Raw genomic sequence first — 25,930 nt, 5'->3', positions numbered from 1 at the left:
TGGTTTTGTATATAAGAGCTACTAAATCAGATTATGAATGAAGGGAAGTTATGCTATCTTGACCTTATTCACTTCACTTGACTTATCATGTTGGATAAGTGGAAACTTTGACGTGCTAGTGACACTAGATTAAAAGTCAAGGGATCACCAAAGTTGCTAAGATCCATCCTGTAGGAACCATGAAAGTCTATGCCAACTGTCATGGCAATCCATCCATCAGTTGTTGCAATATTTCAGTCTAAGTGGTGGACCGATTAACCGACATCACTATCTAAAAAAGGGTAACTTAAACTAAAATGTGATCTGACAATAGTTACACATGTCCATTAGCCCCCCACTCTGATCAGGTGATTTGGTCTGGTGTGATGTCACTTCCTTTCTGTCTTGCTCCCCCTATTGGCTGTTGTGGTTCACTGCAGGTTCAGCATGAGGTGTCTCCATAAGGTGCAGTGCAGTGTTTGTCCTCCTCGGTCTTCATCAGGTAAGATTGTGTGCTGCAGTTTAAGCAGGTTTAAAAGAGTAATGAAGATGTATAAGTGGACAGCATCGCCTGGTTTTAGTGTTGAAAGATGTTGTTTTTGTTTGTGCTTGTTAGGATGGATGTGGGCCTGATGAGAAGATGGGTTAACTGGATTAGTCCATCAATACAGGTGTTTTACTAATGTTGGCTCAGGTAAGGGTTCTTTCTTCAGCTATTTTACAACACTGACTTGGCTTGAGATGTTTGAGATGGCATGCTTAAAGCACCAAGCTGTAGCAAAAGCTTTCAGTTGTTGCAACTGTTTGCCTTGGTTTTATCTTCCAAATACACTTGGCTGGGGGGTCGTTTAATACCCGTCTGATTGTTTCACTCTTGCCATGTTGGACTTATTCTTTTAGCAGTGTTGTCATATAGAGAAGAGGGCCACACCTATGCATGTATGATCCAAGTAATGATCCAAATAAACCAGGTTTCCTATAAAAACTTTGTTGCTAGATTTATAAACAGTGAAAATGTTATGGTTGTTACTTCTTTTTTATATCTGTTACCTATTAAGTCTCTCTTTCAAAGCAGAGTTGGGGAATGTTGGAACAGTAGAAAGACAAACAAAGACGATTTTGATAAAGTGTGTTTTACGATGATCAGTGAGGTAAAATGACTGTTGTCTGACTGGAGTCTGGTGACATTGAGGAGAGCATATTAATTGTAGGTTTTGTACGTTAATAAATTATAATAATTGTCCAAATCCCTGTTTATTTATTTTATTATATATTCACTTCTTCGCGCGTCACATAGCATCGCACCGGAAAAAGGGAGAAAATGTTCCATCACTGTAGATCGGAGCTGGAGCCGATAAATACCCGTGACTACTGCAGAGTCATTTGTCCCGGGAATGAATACTGATTGTAACCTTTCTCATTGAAGACAAAAGCTAGATGTTAGTGGGTGTAAGTGGGTTTTTGTCGAGTGGGAAAGGGGCATTGGATTGTACATGTCCCCCCTGAAGGTCTAGATAAAGCTGAAGGGTCTCGGTCGCTGGTCAGTAAGACTGTAGGTCATCTTTATCATCTGTGAGTTTGAGCTGCCTTCGTGGCATTCAAGGCTTCTCCATGTTTAATCCATGGGTTTCTTTTGCCTCTGGGTTTTAATAAGTCTTTGTGCTTGTCTATGGGGCTCTACATTATGTGGTGCCAGAGGCTATGAAGAACCTTGTGCCTCCATAAAGACCTTTACTAAGTGGGTGGTACGACCAAGCCTGTCCGTCATGTTAAGAGTGAGTTTTTGTTGCTGTAGGGTACGTAGAGGACGCCTCAGGGCCATGCCTGTGATGTCGGAGTGAGAGGCCTGTAACATCTCAACCTTAGGTCAACCCTAGACTCAAAGAGCAAGTCATTTTCTCCAGTTGTCCTGGGGGGTTGATAGCTTGGTGAAGACAAAGTTGACTGCTGTATCTGAGCAAATGTGTTACCCACATTAATCTTATTTTAGCAGATGGAATTAGTCAAATGGGTTCTGGACAGCCAACCCAGTCTCACAGGAATGCGTATAAATACCACAACATTGCTTAGACATTCCGCCTGTCATGAGTACACATTTTAGCCTTTTTGCGTGTCATTTCTACGTCATGCATACATCCGCAGTTAGAAAACCACTAACTTAGGCTCAGGCAAGAAAATCATTTAGATAGGGTAAGGAAAAACGTCATGGTTGGGCTTAAAATAAATAAGGGAACTAAATAAAACAATATAACATAACAACGTAACACAACTACAGAAAACACGTCACAAACGTCACTAAAAGGCCTGTGTTTGTTGGACCCATCCACCTCCCTATCTGCCCACCATAAGCGGCCTTTCTTGCATTTTCCTTTACATTGCAGTCAATACAGACTACATAGCGTACAAATGACACGCCAAAAGCAATAACGCCGTTCTTAAGGCGTACTTATTGCGCATTATTGTGGCATTTATACGCATTTTTGTGCGAACAGGCTGTTACAACAGCAACACCAACAACAAGGTTAATAACTTCAACTTTTAGCCACTCATTTATTCCCCAAAATAGAGCAGATATAAAGCCAGTCAAAGATTTATTACTGCCCTTTTGTTGAACCACACATGGATGCTGATTCTTCTTTTTGTGCAATAATACTTCTTTCTTTTTAATTAGGATTTTTCTTTACCTCTTAATTGCTGTTGTTCCCGAGTAAAGTTTGTGTTCTTTACTTCAACCAACTATTCAGTTTTGTTTTGCTTTTTTTGCCCTCCAGAAATATATCCATCGTGCCAAACAGCTAAATATGTAAATAATTCAAGTGATAATACGCTGTGAAGATAAAATATATACTCTACATTGTTTTAATTAAAAGCAAATGTTGAGCTGTTTATCTTCCCACAAGTGATTTTAAATAATGCATGTTATTATTAATGGTGGCTCTCGTTTTTTCATTTTCTTTTTGTTTTCGTATTCACACTCGAGATCATTCCTGTCTTGTGTTGATTTCTGCTGCAGGTCGAATTGCATGTGTGTTCCTCTAATATAAGGGGAAATTCAGAAATGATTTTCCCTCAAAATCGTAGCTGTTTCAATTTAAAAAAAAAAAAAAAAAGTGGTTTATATTCATCTTGCTGAGCTCATATTGACCTTTTGTGTTGATAGGGCTGGGAAATTTCAAGTACCAACCTCAGGAGAATTGAACTAGCCTAACTGAATATTGTGTTAGTGCCTCTGCATGTCATTATGTCTTTCTTCAAATGAAAAAAGGCTTTTTTTTGGATTTTGGAAATTGTGTATAGAATTGGACTTTTTGTTTTGCAGGCCTACTGCAGTATTATCTTTTGAGTAAATGCAAATTTTGCTCAAATGTTGCAACCCTATTTCTGCCTGTTAGACCCCCATCCTCTCCTTCTGTGGCACACTGCGGATGAGCTCTGAAACAGGTGCTAGAGTGCCTTCTTGTGACCGCATTAGGAAGTGCACAATAATGGCCCTATCAGAGGCAGCTCGTCCAAACAGAAAATACAGCATTTAAAGGAGCACGGTGACAAAAATATTGAATTATATGACAAATTGAGGAAGTATTATGACTGTCTTCTCTTTCAAATGCATGCATACTCTGACTTCAACTCCAAACAGGATTGTGGAGTAATGTATTGATTGTTCAAATGCTGCATTGAATGCTTCTTTTGTTTATGTGATTGATGTTTTTTTTACCAACACCCCTCAAAAAGCAGAACCTCTATAGGATAATTACCCGCAAATGATTGTAATTTGAGTTGAACATTACTAATTGGTGTTACTAAATGTAAGGACTTTCAGTGGCCCCGGTATAATTAACCATTTTGAATGCCTCCTTTTTTATTGACATTTAACACAATACACGAGAATCCAGAATATCAACCTAATGGATCTTATTAGCCACGTCCTCTAGACCAAGGTGAATTAATCAAAGCAGACTTGATTTATATACCCCGCCCCTTCCTTTCTTCTTCCTCTCTCTCAGTTTCCTGCGCTCTCTCACACCGAGGCAGCTGGGGATTCATTTGTCTTGCTGATTAATGATGAGAACCATATCCTCCACAACACCAGTAAATTAAAAGAGATTGGGGACAGAGAGAAAGAACATCAAGGTCCATTCATCCCAATCAAATTTCACAGTGGGTCCAATTCATCCTAAGCTTTATTTGTATTGTCTGCTATACAAACACAAAAAAAAGCATTCACTCTCTCCTCCCAGACCCTCTCTGGCAGTCTGGGGATTTCAACTGGCAACTTTCCAGGTGCACGCTCATTTTTCAAGCCTTCAGGGTACAACCATACCCATTACCGTTTCAGGTGGTAATTGTTCATCAGCAGCAGCAGCGACAGCTCGCTGGTAGTACTGCTGCCTCTATGTTTACTGTACAGTCTTCATGTTCTCCCTGTGTGTGTTGGTGTCCACCCAGTCTAAAGAAATACATTTAATCATGTACAGTAAAGACATTGACGACTCTAGACTGGCAATAGGTTAGTGTATATAATGTAATATGGAGTCTGTGATGTAATCAGTAGGCAACCTCCGGGTCTGAAAAATGAAGTTAATGCTGAAGTGCCTTAAACTTGCATTCTTTCTAATAGCCAGCAGGGGGCGACTCCTCTGGTTGCAAACAGAAGTCTGATTGTATAGAAGTCTACTTCTCACTTGATTTATTACCTAAGTAAACATTGTAAACATGAGTTTATGGTCTCAGTTGCTAGTTTCAAGTCTTCTTCAATACAGCATGATGTTCATTTAGTAAATTATGGTCCCATTTAGAGTCAAATAGACCATAAAGCAGGGGATGCTTTAGGGCGTGGCTACCTTGTGATTGACAGGTCGCTACCACAGCGTTGTCCGGTCTCGGAGTTGTCTGTGTTTTCATCTTAGAAACCTTTTTGGTCGTCTAAAAATGTCTTATTCAGCGTTCGGTTGTACTTAGCTCCACCCTCTTGTGTCACATCTGGTTCCAAATAACTAAGATGGTGACGGCCAAAATGCCGAACTCGAGGCTTCAAAACGGCAGTCCACAAACCAATAGGTGATGTCACGGTAACTACGTCCACTTCTTATATACAGTCTATGCTCTAAATCAGTGTTTCTCAAATGGGGGAACTAGTAGCCCTACAGGTACTTTGTAGTACTGCAAGGGGTATGTGAGATTTTTTTTTGTTAAATTAAAAAAGATCAGCCATGCATAATTCCTAAAATAATACTATAATAAGTTCAATAAAAATAATGTAAATGTAGGTTTGATAAAATACATTTTGCATTAAATTTTCAGTGCAATTGTAAACTGCTGTTAACAAACTCGTTTTTTTTCAACTAAAAATGTTTTGCGCTGGTTTGCGCATAGTAGGTAATGATTAGCCTAACATGGCTAAACGATATATTAATTTAGCATGTTGGCATGCTGACATTTGCGAACAAAGTGGCCCCATGATAACAGCATGTTCCAAGTTTCAGCTGTAGTTTATATGAATCTCAAACTGTTCTTGTTGTTATTTCTAATAGTAGTAATGTTTCCCTTCACCCCTTGCTGCTGTATCATATTACTATAGCTGTTGCAACAAACTATTTCCCCACATTAGGAATCGATAACTTTTCATCTTATTGTATTTGTTGGACATACTGACTGCTCCGCTCTCGGCGGGACCCTGCAGTGTATGGACGGTGTTTGTAAATTGTTCAGGGACTCAATCAGTCCCTAAATGTTTCATTTATCCTCACAGCGTTTTGGCAGCTTCCCAAAACGTCTCTAGTGACTGGCGTCCGGAGGAAATAGATGGGAGCTCTGAGAAGCACTCAGGTCACATCTCCCTAATTAATGCTGCCTCCCTCTGCTGCTTTAAAATCAACTGTAGTTTCCATCTTCTTCTTTTTTGCGGTGACACTTTCATTTCTTGTCTCTGCCACGTGCCTTCAAAGTCACTAGAGCCCCGTCTTGGATCAAAAAGACGAGGAGTTACAAGGAGGAGTTGACAGTTTAAAAACATGCAGCTCTGCCAGGGCAGCAGCAGGAATGAGCATTAGATGGTCTGCGAGGTTCGTAACCCGCTGACATTCACCGATTCATTGATCTCTGGAAGAAATATGCAGTAATTAAGAAAGGCAGGGATGTGAAAAATATTAAATTAACAGCAAGCAGACAAGCAAATAGTTGTGTGTAACTTGGGTGTGTCAGTTAAACAAAACAAGAATCAAACTGAACATGGCGTCTTTTAGCTCCATCTGCATAGCCGGAAGTTGGATTTGACGCCGCTGAAGCAGCGCATGTTGATTGTGACAGACAGGTGCACTGATGTAAAAAATGTGCTCAGTGTGTAGGATTTTGGGGGATCTATTAGCAGAAATGGAGTATAATATTCATAACTATGTTTTCTTTAGTGTATAATTACATGAAACTAAGAATTGTTTTGTTTTCGTTAGCTTAGAATGAGCCCTTCATATCTACATAGGGAGCGGGTCCTCTTCACGGAGTCCACCATGTTGCTCCGCCGTGTTTCTACAGTAGCCCAGAACGGACAAACCAAACACTGAGAGAGAGCCTTTCGTGTTTTTACGTTACCTGAACGCCACCGTAGTTTTCTGACAAGCTTGTGAAAATGCGGTAACGTGAGCCGCAGAGTGTAAAACCTTGGTACCGCCAGCCGCCGCCTGACTTCTGTTGCTCCTAAAGTAGTGTTATTATAGTAAAAATGGCCTTGGAGCGAGGTGAACGGCGTTACCACGGTTTTGCACTCAGTGGCTCACGTTACCGCAGTCTTAGAAAGGGAGGAGTGAGCTGAGGGGTACTCAATTGGTTGCGATCTGCAACCATACCACTAGATGACGCCAACTCCTAAACACTGTACTTTTTTTAGGTGATATTTCACAAAGCCAAGCAGCAACCACCACAGCAGACTAGGGAAGACTGTAGTTCCTCTGATGACCACCAGGCGGCAACCTCCGGGTCTGAAAAGTGAAGCCAACGCTGAAGTGCCTTAAACTTGCATTCTTTCTAACAGCCAGCAGGGGGCGACTCCTCTGGTTGCAAAAAGAAGTCTGATTGTATAGAAGTCTATGAGAAAATGAGCCTACTTCTCACTTGATTTTTTACTTCAGTAAACATTGTAAACATGAGTTTATGGTCATAATCACTAGTTTCAAGTCTTTTTCAAATTGGATAATTGGAAATTCTGCTTTAACCGTTTCCTCACATTAGTCTTTTGTGCTCTTTATATACTTACTCTGTACCCTTGTACAGTATTACTTACTTAATTCCCTTGAATCATTCAACTGCCCTCGTGTCTCTTTTGTGAAGGACAACAAATGCTAAAAGGAATCAAAGATAACACAATGATTTGTTTAATCACCAAAAACTCTGTGACTCATTGCAAGTGGAATATATAACTGTATTAAATCAAAGCTTCAGCAGAGTGAGACTATTGAAAGGACAAGGTTGAATGTGATAATGCTATTAAAGCTATTCAGTAATTTAATGGTATTAATTATGATTTTGAGAGAACACATTAAAGGTAAAGGAAATGAGATTTACAATTGTGTGTTTTTTCTAAATCAAGGCACGGGGTATACATGTGATGGTACATAAAATATGGCAAGCATATGCTTTATTACACAGCTAGTTTATTCATCAGTAATATCTTTTACATTTTTTTATGAAAAATGACAAACATGTAAATTGATTTGACAGCTGCCTCTCGTAAGAGCGTAGAAGACGTTCAAATCAGGCAGTAAAAAAAAGTAATAAAAACCCACAATTGTACATAACATGTTGTAGTGTCGTCAAGGTAACGTGATATGTCCGCTCTTGTCTGCTCTTGATTATTTATACCTTGATGTGGCTTTTTTAAATGACCTTCAGAATAATACATTGTGTGGTTATCATCCACAGTCAGAGAAGAAGTGACAGCATGTGGGAGTAAAGCACTGCACCAGGTGTGACATACAACAGACATACTTTACCAACTATCCCTGAATGTGTTGCCCACTTCCAAAGCAGACCTTAGCTCCCTGAGTCAGTGAGGCTCAGATTGTTATTAGAAGTGTCACACTGACTCATGTCACACTGAGTCACTGTGAGCCGCTCCAGCAGATCCTTTTGCACAAATGTGTGACCAGTTGGATTTGTTGTGCTAATCGGCAGAAGGTTATATATGACATAAACTGTAGTATATATAATTTAAAAACTCTTCTGGAGTCGACACCCCGTCTCTGTGCTATAATAATTTTCCTGGTAAAGTTACTTTATGACAGCTCCTTACTTTGGTTAATAGAACTTGTCTCAATGAGGGGGTGGTAACACCAAATAGCATGCTCAGCCCGTTCTCATTCTCAGGGCGTCAAATACCGATGCTTTGTCACGGCTGTCAGAGTTCGATACCGAAGCACAAGGCACCCTTTAGGACCAGTATGAGACTTTCCATGAACTACAATGTAAACCCATCCATGGCAAAAGGCTTTCATCCACCGTGTCCAGTGCGTCACGTTCCAATTTCCACTGTCCCATGTTCACAACGTCAAGTCAAATAGTCACTGTAAAAACATAGTAATTTTAAGACCAACCATGATGTTTTCTCTTAAACCTATCTAAGTTTTTTTGTTTAATTCATAACATTAAGCACGTGTTTAGTGCTACCGTAAAGTGACGCCGAGAGGTCTGACAAAGCATCTGTATGTGACGAGGTGGGATGAGAACGTGTTGGCATGCTAGTTGATTCAGCAAAACTTTGAGACACTTAAGAGCTTCTAAGAGGTTGGGAAAAGGCACATTTAGCTCAAAGGTCAATCATGATATACATCATGAGTCAAAAAAGCTACTGTACATGGATGGTGACAAATTAAAACAAAAGCTATTTTTGGAAAGAACTCACACCTTAAAACTGCGTACATGCAGCTTGTTGAAGCTGAACGTAAGTTTGATCTGTTGTTTGGTTGTTAAGTCATCGTAGTTTTACATTAAACTTGTCTCTTTGTTCAGTGTCTAAGTGACTAATATGGACAGCAATTTTTAAAATTGGTCTAGTATGGAGAGAGAACATTGTAACCGAAACAGGCTGTAATGTGATTGCTTGGGGCAACTCCTCACCGTCAATGTACGTCCATTAATAGTGCTTGTTTTTGCCACTGACAGACTCAGATTGTTATTATAAGTGCCTGACAACATTATGGAAAGAACCCTACTGAGAAATAAAAGGTTCTTCTTACCTTTCACTTGATCATGATCTGTTCGTTATTGTGTGTTTTGCTCTGAGAAGCCTCGCTCTGAAACCTTACGTTGCATCGGCATTGTGGAAATCATCGAAATATTCAGCCATGACATCGAAAAACTTTTAGATATCATTAAGCTACGATTTCTGTACTCCAACACAACAAACTCTGACAACACCGACACTCCTCTCTCCAACTCTCATTCACGTTTCCACCGCTGTGTTCCAGCAACAAGTCACATGGCACAATAACAAACAGAAAGCAAGTAAGAAAAACGTATTATTCCTCTGTAGGATTCTTTCCATAATGCTGCCAGACACTTATAATAACAATCTGAGAATGTCAGTGGTTAAAAACAAACACTTTTAATGGACGTACATTGACGGCGAGGAGTTGCCCCGAGCGATTACATTACAGCCCGTTTAGCGGCTGCCGTCTACAGCGCTCTCCATCAATGCTGGAACAGTTTCAGAAATTGTTGTCCCCACTAAAGGGCAGTTTCTTTCTTGCCATTGTTGCATAACTATGCATGCTCATGGTGCATCTCTTGTTGGATCTCTAAATTATAGAGTACGGTCTAGACCTTCTCTATATGCAAAGCATCTGTTATGATGTGATGCTATTTAAAAATAAATTGAATTGAATTGAACCGTCACTTGGTGAACGGACACGAAAACATGAGAAAATAGGATCCAGGTTGAAAAATACCAAAGTTATCCTTTAACTGAGTTGACCGTAAACAAACAATGACCTTTGCACCATTCTGGGAATAAGGGAGAGGGCAACTATGAACATCTGGATGATCTAACGTGCTGAGAAAGTAATGTATGTCATTATGTGCAAACTAGCCAATAAATGATAGTTTGTCTTTTTAATATCACCTCATTATTTAAAAGTTAAAAGATTATTTTTTATCTCTGACAAAATAATCTTAACTGAAGATTTATTTATTAACTTTTACCAAAGCTTTCAACTGCATCTCATGGCCTTCAATAGTGACTCCTGGTCAATGACCTTTTGAACCTGTTGTGGTCTGCTTCTGGTGGTCATTCAGTCTCTTGGACAGGGTCTTTGTCGTTTCCATGACGTAGTATTTACTACATCTGTTGCATGAGATGTCATACAGCACCCCAGTTTCCTCTTCAAGGGGGAGGTGCTGTCTTAAGGGTGTACCGCAGAGATCTTAAAGCGTTCGACACCTTAAAGGGATAGTTTGGGCGTGGGGTTGTATGGTACTTCTCCATAGTCAGTGTATTACCTAAAGTAGATGGAGTTTGGAGAAACAGACAGGAGTACCAGCACAGGAGCAAAGTAATGTACTGCTGTGGACGGGGGCAGCAGCACAACAGATTTTAGACACCTTAAAGAATCAATATCAGTTTAAGTGTATGCTATATTTAGAATATTTAATAAGTTTACCTCGCCATGAAACAGCTGTACAGTCTGTCTCCAACGGGGAACTGAAGCAGTTATCTATGCTCTCGCCAAAGCCACCAGACTCCATTGAAAAAAAACGGTAATTTTACTTTGCAGCACACAGGAGCTGCTGGTCTACCTCTGCCTCGATCGGTTAGTTAGTTTGTGTTATTTTGTGACTTTAGTTAGTTCGGATTCACCAAAGTCACACAATAACACAAACAAACTAACCAGTCGAGGCAGCGGTAGACCATCAACTCCTGTCTTCTGCAAGGTAAAATTAAAAAAAATGTCATTGGAGTCTTGTAAATTTGGCAAGAGCATTCCCTGTAAGGTAAACTGGCAAAAAGAGTACACTTAAACTGATATTTTTTTAGATGAGTCTTTCTTTAAGGTGTCTAAATTCCGTTTTGCTGTTGCCCCCCGTCTACAGCAGTACATTGCTTTGCTCCCGTGCAGGTACTCCTGTCTGCTTCTCCAAACGCCATCTATGGTAGGTAACACACTGACTATGAAGTACCTCATACAACCCCACTTCAAAACACCCAAACTATCCCTTTAAGATCGCCTGACTGATTGTGTTTCTTCCTCTCCTCTGGTTTGTGATGCCGTCGTGTTCCCAGATCTCACCTATTACTGAAGTGAGTGTTATCATCATTGATAGAAATGATGGCCACGGCTCTCACAGTAAGACTCAAGTTGTGAGTTTAAATGGCGTTTACTTTCCACCGCACTGCATCCTCACTGTCAAACTAATTCTGGTCCCGTCGGCTGTTATTCTATCTTTTTTAAACGATGACATCGTGCTCATTTCATTAAATTTCTTGGACATATTCTCAGCAGAGCAACTGGTGCGAGCAACTGGTGTCTGGCTCATGTTGCCACAGCAATATACCATCAAGTCATACCAAGAGCAGAAATGTACTGACTGAATCACTCATTATCAGATGTGTTCTCATTTGGTATCTGCTCCGAGCTCACTATCGCAGCCAGAAACACTAATACCACAGATGACGGCGCAGCACTCAAAGCTCAGCAGTACAACAACAGGGTGTCAGGGTTGCGAGCTCGACAAACATTGGCTTCTTTCTACCCGCAGAACACACACATGGAGACACACACCCCTCCGCCGCCGCTGCCTCCAGCATGTGCTATTTTGCCAACTGCAACCCTGGGCAAGATAATAAGATGGCTAGCAGACATTTTGTCAATATTTCTGTCTTGGCTCAGAGTGCGCCTGGTTGGCTGCTTACTGATAGATGTGTTGACTGAATTTTTTATTTTATTTTATTTTTTTCAAACAGGAGCTCGCCCTGGTTTGCCAGACTGCGAGAGAGCAAGTAGAGGCAAGTGTAGAGGGAGGAGAGAAGGGCAAAGCAGTTCATTAAAATCAGGCACAAAGCATGTATCAGGGGGGAGGGATGCTGCTAATCAGAGCCTGTGGTTCGTCCAGCAATATGTAAAGAGGAGATGGTACCCTCCTCAGCTGTGATCTTGTCTGGGGAGCAGCGGAGTTGTTTGATGCTAAGGAGGCCGTGCAGATGATTGATTTTCCAGAAGGATGCTTTGAGACTCTGCTCTTGGTCTGCCATCTGATTAACATACACGGCATTATTCATGTCATGAATATACAAGGAGGCAAGGAACAAATAAATACTGACATGCATCCAGAAGCTGATAAATATTAAATGGCGCACACATGGCTTCAGATTTTACCATTTTATAATTTGAACATTCATGCTGTGAGGCCCCTTAGCCAAGGTCTAGTCCTCGGTTCAAACAGGTTGGGCAGCCATGTGATGGAAAGTTCTTCACAAACATCATATTTGTGCTTTAGTTAGGTGTCATGAATACTGGAATTCAGATTCTGTTATCATCATTACAAAGTTTGCAGTGTTTCAGACAGTGCATACAGTGACGTAGCACCAAAAGAAAGCCTCTCATTTGTTCCTGTTCTTCACATTTCATACAGAAATTCTTCTGTTTTAATGCTGAATTAAGTTCAGTCAAACAGAAAAGAGCTCCTTACTTTTTTTTATAGAATATGCACTGAATCCTACCTGGATTCAAGCTAATTTGGCCTTTTATAAATTAATATATTAGGTAACTATGAGTGTAATGATCCATTAAACTAATCACATAAACTCGTATTGACTTCATTATTTATTAATGGTAAGCAACAGCAATCCATGATGCATCCTGCATTAATTCAAGCGTTACATCACAGTGAGTCATGCTTTGCTCAAGCATGTGTTCTGTAACCTTATTATGAAGTGTTACCATGTTTTCTTACATAAATACACTTTGTTCTTTATGTGCTTCTATTTTAGATTGTTCAAGTTGTTGATTTTATGCTTTTTCTCCATTTTAGTGTATAATAGTTGATAGTTATCGTGAGCTCATTTAACCCTTTGAGACATAACTACTGACTTTACTGTTTTTCAGAGGTCCCTAAACAGTCTTGGAATTACATAAATTGGATTTGCACTGAATAAGACATTTTTCTAGGCGACCAAAATGTTATAATTAACTTTCATGAAGTGAAAACACACTGTGAAAGGGTTAAAGGTCTGAGACGAAAACAGGGATAACTCCCAAACCGGACAACGCCGTGGTAGCGACCTGTCAATCACAAGGTAGCTCCGCCCTAAAGCATCCCCTGCTTTATGGTCTATTTGACTCTAAATGGGACCATAATTTACTAAATGAACATCATGCTGTATTGAAGAAGACTTGAAACTAGCAATTGAGACCATAAACTCATGTTTACAATGTTTACTGAGGTAATAAATCAAGTGAGAAGTAGGCTCATTTTCTCATCGACTTCTATACAATCAGACTTCTTTTTGAAAACGGAGGTATAACTCCTTATTGAAAAGCTTCATGGATGACTGTAGTGCGTGTGTAAATGCTTGTAAAATAGTTTATTTTAAGGAACAACATGCATCGGCTAATGTTTCCAAATTGTGTTTTGTCATGTAGGAGGATGTGACTAAAAACTAATAGCACCAGCAGCGGTAACTGCGTGCTCTCACTGTTTGGACATCACGTTATCCGAGCAAACACACACTGAACGCAAACATACGCCACAGAGCAGTTTAGACCCCGCTGGCAGATGATGCAGCTGTGTCTCTGACATTGATTCAGCTAATGATGTCTCGTTCATTAAATGTGTTTCTATATAGTCTCCTTCCTCATATCTATTTTTTGTTATATCCCATTAAATTAATTTGTGTGTAATTCACTTAATCGTGAACCAGGAAATGTAAAGAGCGGCGAGGGAGGAGGTCGTGGAGGACAGGCGGGTCAACAAACACTGGACTTTTGCCCAGGAGACGGACGTTTGTGTCCCGTGTGAAACCAGAAGTTATTTGTATTGTAACTTACGTACTTAAGTAACACCACTTCTGAGGTTATTCTAAGTTAAACCACAATTTTTTCCTAAATATAACCTAAGCAAGTCAAACTTTTCTTAAGCCTAACTAAGTGTTTTATTTTAAACCTAAATGTTGTTTCCTGTGAAGATGGACGTTTATTTTGAAAAGACTGTAACGAGCGGAAATTGACGTGTTGCTGGACATTTGTAGGAAAATTAACGAAAAAAAGAGAAATAACTTTTTAGTAAGATATCATACGAACCGTTGTATGATAATACGTTGAGTGTTGTCATGCAAAAGTTTCCAGTATACAGTTATGAACCTTTCAGAAAAATACTTTGAAATAAATTACACGGTAATGAATTTCAATTAATCTCCATGGAAACACTTGAGGACTTGACACATATGATAACAAGCTTGTGAAGGCTCAGTCTCCAGGAGGTGCTTTTCTCTATATGGAGTATCATGCAGAGTGCTATGGGCATCAAATGATGCGTATGAAATGAAGTGCTCTCTGTGTGTGTGTTGCACTTATTAACTGAATTGTCTGCAGTATGGAGAAACTACTATTAAAATATAGACCACAAAGAGAAAGTGTATCCTTAAAGTTTACTGAAAAAGGAAAGAACAGTGGAGTCAGCATTTAATTGAGGCCGAGACGAGTCTGAACCGAAGTTCTGAGACACCAGGAAAGTTGCATCCAAGACCAGAATCCAGCTCTGATTCAAACTCCAGAGAGAAACTAAAAGTAAAAGTATTTCTCGTGCTTGCCTAGGTGTCTTGTGTATGCATCACAGAGGTTATTAGCCCGCAGTCTGGGGTTGTTGCCTTTGAATCATTAAGTAAAGGGTGAGTGTTTGAAGCGCCTTGATATAATGATCCTTGGCAACTCTGAGAGTTCAAAGTAAATTGGCAAGGGTAAAAAAGGCTTTTCTGCCACTGAACAAAATAGAGAAATCAGCCAGCTATGTTTAATAGAATTTTCCATCAGTGCTCAACCAGTCTCTCAAATGGGTTATCTAAGATAATGGCTGCATGGGTTCATTACCTCCTTGTCAAATTAAATTTCTTTTTCTCCTCAAGGGGGATTGGATAGTGATTACAGATCTAACCAAAAGAAGGCTCTAACTTTCAGTCTAAAACTGGGGAAAGGCCACAATGACAGCAAAACTAGTCTATTTCATCTGAAGACCTTTGTTGTACGCTGGCCCGTTCACGTTGCAGAGAGAGAAGGTGTTTCATGTGGTGGCACAGAGGATTGTCTTTGTTTCTTTCTTTCTTTCTTTGTGCGACTCTTGTTCCTCTTAAGTGAAGGTCTTTGTGAAAATGGGGTGATGTATAGGCAACAATTTACTTAAATAGAACGAAATCAGCAGATGAGACATTGTTGTAGGGTTTAATGGATTCTTATAATTAATGGTACTTATGTTGCATTGTTTACGTACGTATTTTACTTAGTTTATGTCAGTGGCATAGCTACGGGTGTGCAGAATGAATTTTTAGTTATAGCCTTACTGAAACAAATTACTTTTACTAAACAGAACAACCATCTGCAGCCGCTATATATTTCTACTAGTGGAAATTGGCACCCTACACAAACATTGAGCAGGAAAAAAAGTCATGAGTAGCCGTTGCATTTAGCTCGGGACCGGGAGATGCAGCACAGAAAGCTGCAGGGGCTGGTACAGAGCAGCAGCTGGCAGCGTCCTCACTTGCTGCATTTTCTCTTGTGACAAACCGCAACTTTTCATATATGTATTTCCGAAAAATGTCTGGAAAATGGCCGGAATAAAGGTCCAAAAAAATTGACATTTGTCTGGCTTTTTTCAGGCTTTTTTTCAGACTTTAAAAAAAAAAGAAGAAAAAAACATTTGGTATGTGTTTTGACATTTTGGGGATTTTTTTCGGAATTTTTTGACTTTTCAGATTTTTTTTTTGTCATTTTTCAGATATTTTCGGACGTTTTTGCATTTTTTTTGACTTTTTTCTGTCATTTTCAGACTTTTTTCGATTTTTCAGTGTACCTTTGGATTTTTTTCAGATTTTGTTTTTGGGAGTTTTTTCAGATTTTTGGGGGAATTTTTTCAAAAAATGTTTGGATTTTTTTTTTTTTTTTTAATGGATTTTTTAAAAAAAATATTGGATTTTTTTTTAATGGATTTTTTAAAAAAAATATTGGATTTTTTTTCAAAAACTTTGGGAATTTTTTGGGAAAGATATTTTCAGACTTTTTCTGGAGTTTTTCTGAATTTTTCGAGGATTTTTCCCAGAATTTTTTCTGAATTATTTCGGATTTTTTTTTTTTTTTTTTTAGACAGAAACAGTCCGAAAACAAGTCCAAAAAAGTTTCTGAAAAAAAAATTCAGGTTATATATTTAAACTACTACAAGTACTACTCACCCATCTTTTAAGTGGTTACGTCTCTAAAAGCCTAAAGCCTTAAATGTGTTATCATGACACGTGGAATGTCCTTAAAATGTCATGCTATTTATACGCCTTCTCATGATCAGATTCAGGTTGTAAAAACATTACCAGCCTCTCTGGTAAAAATTGTGTCAATTACTTATGAGGACGTTGATCTTTTATACTATGCTGAGGGGCAAAGAAAGATACTAAGCTGAAGTTGTATCAATTAAAAACATCGTGGTTTTCATTTTGCAAGCATAAACCACTGTAAGGTAACATTGTTCTCTCACGTACTTTTAATTTCAGTTGATATTTTGTTGGCAACACATCTAAAAACAATATAAAAAAGACTGCAGTCCAAAGCACCTTCCCTAAGAAAGGGAAAGGTTTTTATCACCTCCCTCGTTCAAATCAGAGTGAAAATAAAAGCCATCATGTTTTGGCCGCACACCGGCCTTCAACATCAGGGAAGCACAAAGCAAAGTGAACGAAGCAGCTTGGAACCACCTCCAAAAAAGCATTTTCTTTTACCCTTCTTTGAGGAAGAATTACATCAGACTGTTCCTCTCAGGATGTGCAGGATCTACAAATAGACGGCTTCAAAGAGACGGAGGTGCCACCTGTGTGATGAGTGAACTTTAATCATCAAAGTGGGATGGGTGGAGCATGTTGTGTCCAGAAGGCAATTTGCATTTTAATATGTTTTAAGTTGTTTGATTCAACAGTGTGTTTGTGTGTGTGTGTGGTTATTTTTGAGGAGCCAAATCTCATCACTCTAAATACTGGCTCACTGAAGAGTTCACTAATAGTCTACAAAATATTCAAACACACTGATGAGGGCTGCTGATGCCTTCAAGTGGGGTCGTGTTTAGTCCGTTTGAATGACCTGCTGATGTGGTATTCATGTCATCATATATCGAAATATTCTGATCTGACAATTTAACGTCTGTTTAAACATTTTTACTTGTGTTGTTAAACCTGTCATATGTCCTAGAATGACACTGAAATGCAAGGCACCTCAGATGAGTCACCGTTTGTGAAAAGGGACCAAGGCGATGTCCATCTTGGTTTTTAGTCACCATAGCAACAGTGATCTTACAACGTAAACCTCTCGACTTTTCCTGACAAATATTGAATCTCCTCAATATACTGATTTATTGCTGTCTGTAGGAAAATTAACTCCTCTAGTTCAGTGACATTTTGAGTTCCTGAAAATTGTTGCACTATCTTCTCTTCATTAAAAGAGTATCATTAAAAGATGCACTATTTTTTGCAGACGGCTGCCTTCATTTTTCAACACTCGGGGTTAAATTTAGTCCTTTTTTGTAGTATACAAAAAGCCCTGAACAGTTTCTCTGTTGCCATTTTCTTTTCCAGCAGTTTCATCATTCATTCCATCATTTTTTTTCATCAATAGGAGATTTGGATGTAAATCAAAGTGAACAAGGTTGGACAGGAGGCAGGAAGAGTTTCATTTCCTCTCGTAGTTCAGAGCAGAAGTGGATAAAAAAATATATTGTTTTCAAAGTCTCAAGTCTTGAGGTCCTGAATTTAGCTTCAAGCCAAAGTTCTAATATCTACTATTATAAACAGTTACCTGAACGTCTCATGTGACAACAGAAAATGGGCCTCCAATTTGAGCTTTCTGTCACATAAATCCTTTCCACGGTAGAGGAAAATTATGCTTGCAGTATTCATACAACATAATCTCATTTCAGAGTTAATTCTCATTCCATGAAATTTTATGAGAGAGTGTTATTTATGAGCAGATGCAGCTCCAGCCCCAAACTGACTAAACAACAGCAGCTGTGGTCTGCAGCATCCAGATCCAGAGAGGAGCTGAAGTGGTTCTCATGGCCGGATGGCTTTATCTGCAGGATGCTCTGATGATCTGACCCATCTTTTGACCAGGATGACCAAGAATCCGGCCCAAGTCTGTCAATTAACACAGGATTATGTTGTCTATGAGTCTTCGGTGGCGGGCATGGGCGGATTATGAGACAGTGGGCTCCTGGGCACAGACATGCAAAAGGCCCCACAGCCTCTCCTACAGAGCAGCAAGACACAGACTTTAGACTCTTTTTGTAGTCGTTTATGTCTCTCTGTGGTTGTTTTGTATCTCTCTGTGGTTGTTTTGTGTGTCTTTGTGGTCGTCTCTTTGTACTTATTTTGGTAGTTATTTTTGTCTGTAGGCGTTCTGCATCTCTTTGTGGTCATTTTGTGTCTCTTTTTGGTTGTTTTGTGTCTCTTTGTAGTTGTTTTGTGTCTCTTTGTGGTTGTCTCTTTGTGGTTGTCTCTTTGCACTTGTTTTGCCCCTTTTTGTAGGCATTTTGCATCTCTTTGTGGTTGTTTTGCATCTCTTTATGTGGTCATTTTGTGTCTCTTTGTGGTCATTTTGTGTCTCTTTCTGGTTGTTTTGTGTCTCTTTGTGGTCATAATGCTCCTTTTGTAGTCGTTTTGCCCCTTTTTGTGCTCATTTTGTGTCTCTTTGTGGTTGTTTTGTATCTGGTTGTGGTAGTTTTGTGTCACTTTGTGTTTGTTTTGTGTCTCTTTTTGGTGGCTTTCCCCCTTTTTGTAGTAATTTCGCATCTCTTTGTGGATATTTTGTGTCTCTTTGTTGTTGTATTGTCTCTTTGTGGTCAGTTTGTGTCACTTTGTAGCTGTTTTGTGTCACTTTCTAATTGTTTTGTTCTTTTTCTGGTTATTTTCTGTCTGTAGGTGTTATGCCCCTCTTTGTAGTCGTTTTGCATCTCTTTGTTTTCTCTTCCTGGTTGGTACGTGTCTCTTTGAGTGACATTTTGTAGGTGAAGTCCAGAGGGGACCTTGACACTTTGGGCCCCTGGGCCTGTTCCCGATAGGGCCCGTTCTGTAATCCATCCACGGTGGCAGGTCTGAACTGTGAACGGTGTGATGTGTGAGTTGGCCTGGATCTTGTAGTCAGTGGTGCTGCTGAGAAAGCACTCTAATGTGTCAATAAGAAATATGTGGGTGTCAATGTGCACATCAGACACTATCAATATGGAGCTGGGCGCTGCTGAAAAAGTCTGCTCGATTAATCTTTCTGGGTAAAATTAAAGTAATTTATTAGAGCTTTGGTCTTATTTATCGTAAATTGGTCGTCATTTTTAAACTATAATGTAATTGCAAAGAGTCTGGTAAACAAGGTGACATCACTGCAACAGAGTCCATGGGACGAGACAAGAAATAAGACAGAGAGGTTATAAAGAAACCAGCAGTTTAGCCAGATTACCTAAACCACTTTATTTGGAGGTAAAACCACATATGAGCGCACCAAGTGGATAACGTGGGGATTATTATTATAATTGTCAGATAGAAAGGTCACATTCATCTTAGTCCCATCAAACCAGTGACAAGATAATCAAATATAGCCTATGATGGTGTCAAAAGTTGAGCAGTCACTGTCTCCAGTTGTGACAAGTTCCTCCAGTTTTTGATTACATTTCCCAAAGTGACACATCCAATGTTGTTGCCTACTGAGGAGATGATGAGCAGCAGGTTATCTGGAGCTCAGCATGAGGGTTGCCTCTCTGCAGATATCCTGATTGGTTGATGTGTGTCTGCACACACAGAGAGGAAGATGCCTTCACAGCCTGTTAGACAGCTCCAGCTCGGCTCAAAACACCAACTTTCTTCTAAAGTAGAGACGCTCGCAGTCGAGCTTTCGGAGTTTCTTTACATATTTAACAACTGTTGCATTGAGTGTGTGAATAAAATGATGATATAATCAGCCGAAGCAGGTGATGCCTACTGTAAAATGAATGAATCGTATTCCATATGTTTTAAACATTGACTATTTTGCTTTATATGTTTCCTCTAAAATAGATTGTTGTATTCTTTAAAGAGCGGGATCATTATTTTGGGAAGTAGAGAGGTTGACAGTTCGATCCCCAGCTCCTCCTGCCCCCATGTTAAAGTGGCCTTGGGCTCCGAATGGTCAGGCCAGCATCTTACATGGTAGCTTGCTGCCATTGGAGTGTTTGAATGGGTTAATGAGAAGCATATTGTAAAGCACTTTGGATACAAGCGCAGTATAAATGCAGCCGTTTAATCTTTATATGCACAAACAGAAGAAGTCGTATTTATGATACGAGACGGCCTACAGCTTTGTATCGATAAACACAAAGTGTGGCCATCTGCTGTTCTTACATCACCACAAGCGGGGCGGTGGAGAAGAACTAGATGCTTAAAGGGCAGCAGCCGTGCTGAATGTCATGCTAATGGAGGGAAATCACCGCCAGTGACAATATAATTTGTCTCAGAGTATGTGTAACAATAGCTCACTTTGACAACAATGGCTGCTTGTGACTATGTTGGCCACAAAGCTATGTTAAAAACATTAATTTAGTACAGCAGTTCTATTGAAAATGACCTTTACATGCACATTTTGCGAGAACATTTTGAAATGTTGTTGAATATTTGCTAAATTTCGGTTACTACTGTACTTTTGGTGACAACTAACTTATTGTATGTTGTGTTTTCTGATGTGTGGATTTATTTAAATTTGTTTATTTATTTTTTATATTTATTTATTTATATTACTTTATTATTATTATTATTATTATTATTATTATTATGAGTAGCAGTAGTAGTAGTAGTATCATTGCTATAATTAATATTAGTAATTATTTTTTTCTTTATCATAAGTTTAATATATATACTGTATATATTATTTATTTTATTTTTATAATAATTATTATTATTATTATTACTTTTATTTAATGTTTCTCTTTTTTATTATAATTTTATGTATATATTTCTTATTTATTTATTTTATTTTTTATTTCTAAAATTTTGTCTCCCCCTTGTTTTATTACTTCAGGTTGTTGTAGTCATTTTCCTTTAGTAAACAATAAAAAGCATGATTAAAAAAAAACAATATAGGTGACAATATATATTTTTTAATTATAGAGTTATAAATTACTGTGCAAGTTAATCTGTTGTTTATAATGACCAAAAACAGTTGATAGAATAAATGAAAAATACTATTAAGTGATGTTCAGAGCTACTGCATGAAGAATGGACTTTATGACTCACTGACTTTTGCAACAATAGTTTTATTGATTTGAATGAATAGTCTCTCCATCCAATACAAGTATACATAAATCTATCCCATGCAAAGTGCTTCTTGAAAAATGGGAATAAATCATAATACCAACAGGCTCTTAAGTAGGACATAACTTCTAAAAGTGAATGGAAGAACAAAACATGTTTAATTGCAGAGCTTTAAGTTCATTAAGGGTCTCTTAAGAAAAATGTAAGGGCTGTGGATGGAGAAATTGTTTTTAAAATGTTTGGCAGTCCCTCCCTGGTGGTTATATAAACACCATAATGAAAATTGATCAGAAAGAAAATTGTCCATGGCTTCTATTTAACAGTAAAGAATGAAAAGAGACGGGAGAAACGACTGGATGAAGAAAGAAAAGAACAAGAGCCACTCTTCAGACAATAACAAAAATTGCATCCTAATCATTCACTTAATTTAATTAATTCTGATGAGGGCTTATCAACATAAAATGGACAGTTGCCAACTGGACAAAGCAGAGAGTACATTCTGGCTATAAAAAAAAAATTATAATCATTAAATTTGAATTGAGCTGACCTATCATTATCACACTGATCATATAAACGTTATAGAAATAAAATGGTGGGGTTTATGTTATGCAGGGCTGTAACCTTTCCTTTTTTTAATAATCCCATAATATTCCTGCAGCCTAATATAACTGATAAAAGTGTGCCTAATATATAATTTATTTAAGTTTTTAATTAGCTAATCTCCAGGGGTAACACATAATCATGTATGACACAGTGTCAACTATACAGTGCAGTATTGTCGCTTACCTTGGAGCACTGGCGACACCTTGTGTCAGGATGGGTGTCACTTGCACAGCAGAATGGAGGCAATTTGTCATCTTTGCTATTAAAACCAAACCGTTTGATTTTGTATTGCAAATAACAGTATTTATATATATATATATATATATATATGTATATATATATATATATATATATATATATATATATATATTGTTATTATTATTTTATTATTATAATAATAATTTATTGTTATTATTATTTTATTATTGATAATATAATAAATTATATTATATAGTTAAAATTATAAAAATGGAATTGTTTTTTATTTTTAAGTAAAATAATTCAGTGTTCAGTGTTAATGATTTATTATCTTCATGACATATATATAATTTGCAAAAAAAAACGAATAATATTGATAATATAATAAATAAATAATAAAATAATAATAATGAAAAACAATTCCAGAAACATCCATACCAAATGGGTTTGAAACTATTTATAAATGTGTTCAAATATATTTGTTTTTTTATTTTTAAGTCTCAAATCAAGGTCAACTTATTTTAATGATATGCATCTGTGCATAGTTGTCCCACTGTAGAATGTGCATGTTAAAAGCTTGCTTATATTAATAAATATAGCATATATAAGGCATTAAACTGGCTTTGCATAACAATCCAGCTGTGGCAGGACCTTTAAGAGCTGGTTCCGGTAGCACCATGATCAGACCCTCCGAATTGGCCAATCAGAAATCACAACAAGCCTGCCGTGATGAGGATTCTACGCTCTCATTGGCTGCACCTTGTATGACGTAAGAGGTAACTCGGTTCTGATTGGTCGCTCAGTCACCTTTAGTTCAGTACGATCCCTCCCCCTTTCTGCCGTTGTACTGGACAACAAGCAACCTACACAAGGTACAGTACTATTTCTACTATTTTAGTACTTTATATGAACAATATGACAGTTCAGATCACTTATTCTCTACTGTTAACATGTAATGCAACATTTGGTGTTTGTAAATACATGTAGTAATAACATTATTTACCTTTTTCGTGATGTTTAGACACCTGTGTTAGAGATGTGTGCACCTATGACCTATATACATAATAACAGTTGTGAATGTTCAACAAAGACATGACATTTATAGCATTATTTAATTTTATTAGGCCTGTTGTCAATAGATTATTCAGTTAAATTTTCATTTATACTTTCACATAAAATAAAATAAAAATTCAGTGTTAATGATTTATTATCTTCATGACATATAATTTCTATAATTTGCAAAACAATAATAATATTGATAATATAATAAATAAATAATACAAATAATAATTAAAAAATCCAGAAAAATCCTTACTAAATAGGTTTGAAACTATTTATAAATATGTTCATATATAAAAAATAATTTTAAGTCTTAACTCAAAGTCCACTTATTAGATTTCCTCTAGAGCTTTCAGTCTCATATTATTGCTTTCATCATCAGCAGATGGAGTTCGCTCAGTTGTAGACCTATGAGGACATACTTTAGAAATAAAATCAGTGTTCAGTGTTAATTATTTATCATCTTCATGACATATATATAATTTGCAAAAAATAATAATATTGATAATATAATAAATAAATAAATAATAATAAAAAAGAATCCTTACTAAATAGGTTTCATATTATTGCTTTCATCGTCAGCAGATGGAGTTTGCTCAGTTGGAGACCTATGAGGACATGAGATTTTAAATTATACTGTCAATCATTCATTAACAGTTTCATACCTGTTAATGAATACTTTACAGGTTGTTTTGTTTTTTTAAATATTCGTCTACATAAAAATGTTATCAGTAAGACCTTTAACGCTTCTCAAACACTGCTTGTAACATAATATACTGTGTTTTAAACCTTTTATTAATTGTTAATACAGCATATAAATGCATAATTCAACACAAAGTGTTACCATAAACATGTCTCAAAGGATTCATACAAGAGAATACAGCCGACAACAGGGCTTCTGGGAAATGCAGTGTGTTTTTCTAATGTGTGCTCTCTCCATACTTTACAGATTCAACCATGGATCTCGTGCTGAATGTTGCCGACTACTACGTCCTCAGCCCGTACGTGTACCCTACGTCGTGGGCCGAGGACGGGGCCCTACGGCAGATCATCAGCCTGTTGGTGCTGACCAACCTCGGCGCTGCAGTCCTGTACCTGGGCCTGGGAGCCGTCAGTTACTTCTTCGTCTTCGACCACAATCTGATGAAACACCCACACTTCCTAGAGGTATGAAGCTTGTCCCTCATTTTATGATCGGTGTTGTAGTAAACTGTGTGTTTGCACTGCTAAACCCTGAGAAATGAATTGCTTCTACGAGGGCGGGTATCTTTTTATATTTATACATTCCCTCTTTCCTTTCTTTTCCCCCCTTTCTTATTTATTTAATCAATATATATTTTTTTAATTTCCTACTTAGAATCAGGTTCAGAGGGAGATCAAATATGCGATGACGTCTCTTCCCTGGATCAGCATCCCCACAGTGGCTTTGTTTTTCGCTGAAGTTAGAGGATACAGCAAACTGTACGACAACGTCCATGAATCTCCGCTGGGTGAGTTGAAGAATGCAGCTTTCACTTGTTCTAATATGTTGTTGTTTCCATGCATTTGAAACCCTGAATGTACCAGTTCTTGATGGTGACATAACGTCTGTGTGCTTTCAGGTTGGCCTGGACTCTTCCTCAGTATGATCTCCTTCCTGCTCTTCACTGACATGTGTATCTACTGGATTCATCGGTTCCTACATCATAAGCTCATTTACAAGGTTAGTACAGCTGTAGTTTTTTTTCTTTGAACTTGTTAGGTTCACCTTTCTACCTATTTTGGGTCCCACAGACCCCACTGCTGTATGTGTTAAAATAACAATTGTAATCTCTTTTCTCCCCAACAGCTGTTTCACAAACCCCACCACTTGTGGAAGATCCCGTCTCCCTTCGCCAGCCACGCCTTCCACCCGGTGGACGGCTTCATGCAGGGACTCCCGTACCACATCTACCCCTTCTTCTTCCCCCTCCACAAGGTGCTCTACTTGGCCCTGTACGTTTTCGTCAACATCTGGACCATCTCTATCCATGACGGCGACTACCGCGTCCCCGGCACTCTGACGGGTGCCATCAACGGCTCGGCCCACCACACCGACCACCACCTCTTCTTCGACTACAACTACGGCCAGTACTTCACCCTGTGGGACCGCCTGGGAGGCTCCTACAAGCACCCGTCGGCTATGATGGGGAAGGGTCCACACGACCTCATCCGAAAGCTTCAAGCTGAGGGAAAGTTAGGAGTGAAGGCTAAAGGGCAAGTGAATGGACAGGTCACAAGTAAGGAGGAGTAACAGGAGGGGAAGTAACGATTAAACCCTCAAAGTGATCACTATTTTTCTAAAGACAATGTGCTGCACTCAGCTGGGAAACATATCAGAGCGTAATTTGAGTTCCTGTATTTGCCAAATAAGCTGCTGTGAGATTTTAAATACTACTTGATAAGACGAATGTAAGATGGTTTCCCCTCGGGTCAACCCTGTCGCCACAATAAAACGTTGGCGTAAGTTTCTGCAAAGCACGGATACGTTGAATCTCGACGTTTCTGAACCAAAATTCGTTTCACATCAACATTTCTAGACACGTGTATATCAACGATTTTACTCCTGGCGCT

At 38.4% G+C, this 25,930-nt stretch overlaps 1 protein-coding gene across 2 annotated transcripts; it reads left to right on the top strand.

Moving 5' to 3' along the window:
- The first annotated feature begins 605 nt into the window (after positions 1–605).
- On the top strand, positions 606–25,834 carry sc5d (sterol-C5-desaturase). 2 transcript variants are annotated; one of them, XM_037747650.1, is made up of 5 exons: positions 606–673; positions 24,288–24,505; positions 24,696–24,828; positions 24,940–25,040; positions 25,167–25,834. In XM_037747650.1, exons 2-5 carry the CDS (start codon positions 24,296–24,298, stop codon positions 25,608–25,610), a joined length of 888 nt encoding a protein of 295 aa, XP_037603578.1. In that variant the 5' UTR covers positions 606–673; positions 24,288–24,295; the 3' UTR covers positions 25,611–25,834. The 2 variants fall into 2 exon arrangements, with proteins under 2 accessions (XP_037603578.1, XP_037603577.1); XM_037747649.1 differs by lacking the exon at positions 606–673 and adding an exon at positions 23,029–23,151.
- The last annotated feature ends 96 nt before the right edge of the window (positions 25,835–25,930 follow it).

This window comes from Sebastes umbrosus, chromosome 17, assembly GCF_015220745.1.
Source record: "Sebastes umbrosus isolate fSebUmb1 chromosome 17, fSebUmb1.pri, whole genome shotgun sequence".
NCBI classification, from domain to species: domain Eukaryota; kingdom Metazoa; phylum Chordata; class Actinopteri; order Perciformes; family Sebastidae; genus Sebastes; species Sebastes umbrosus.
The sequence above is the reverse complement of the archived record's forward strand: the minus strand, read 5'-3'. Positions and strand labels throughout refer to the sequence as shown.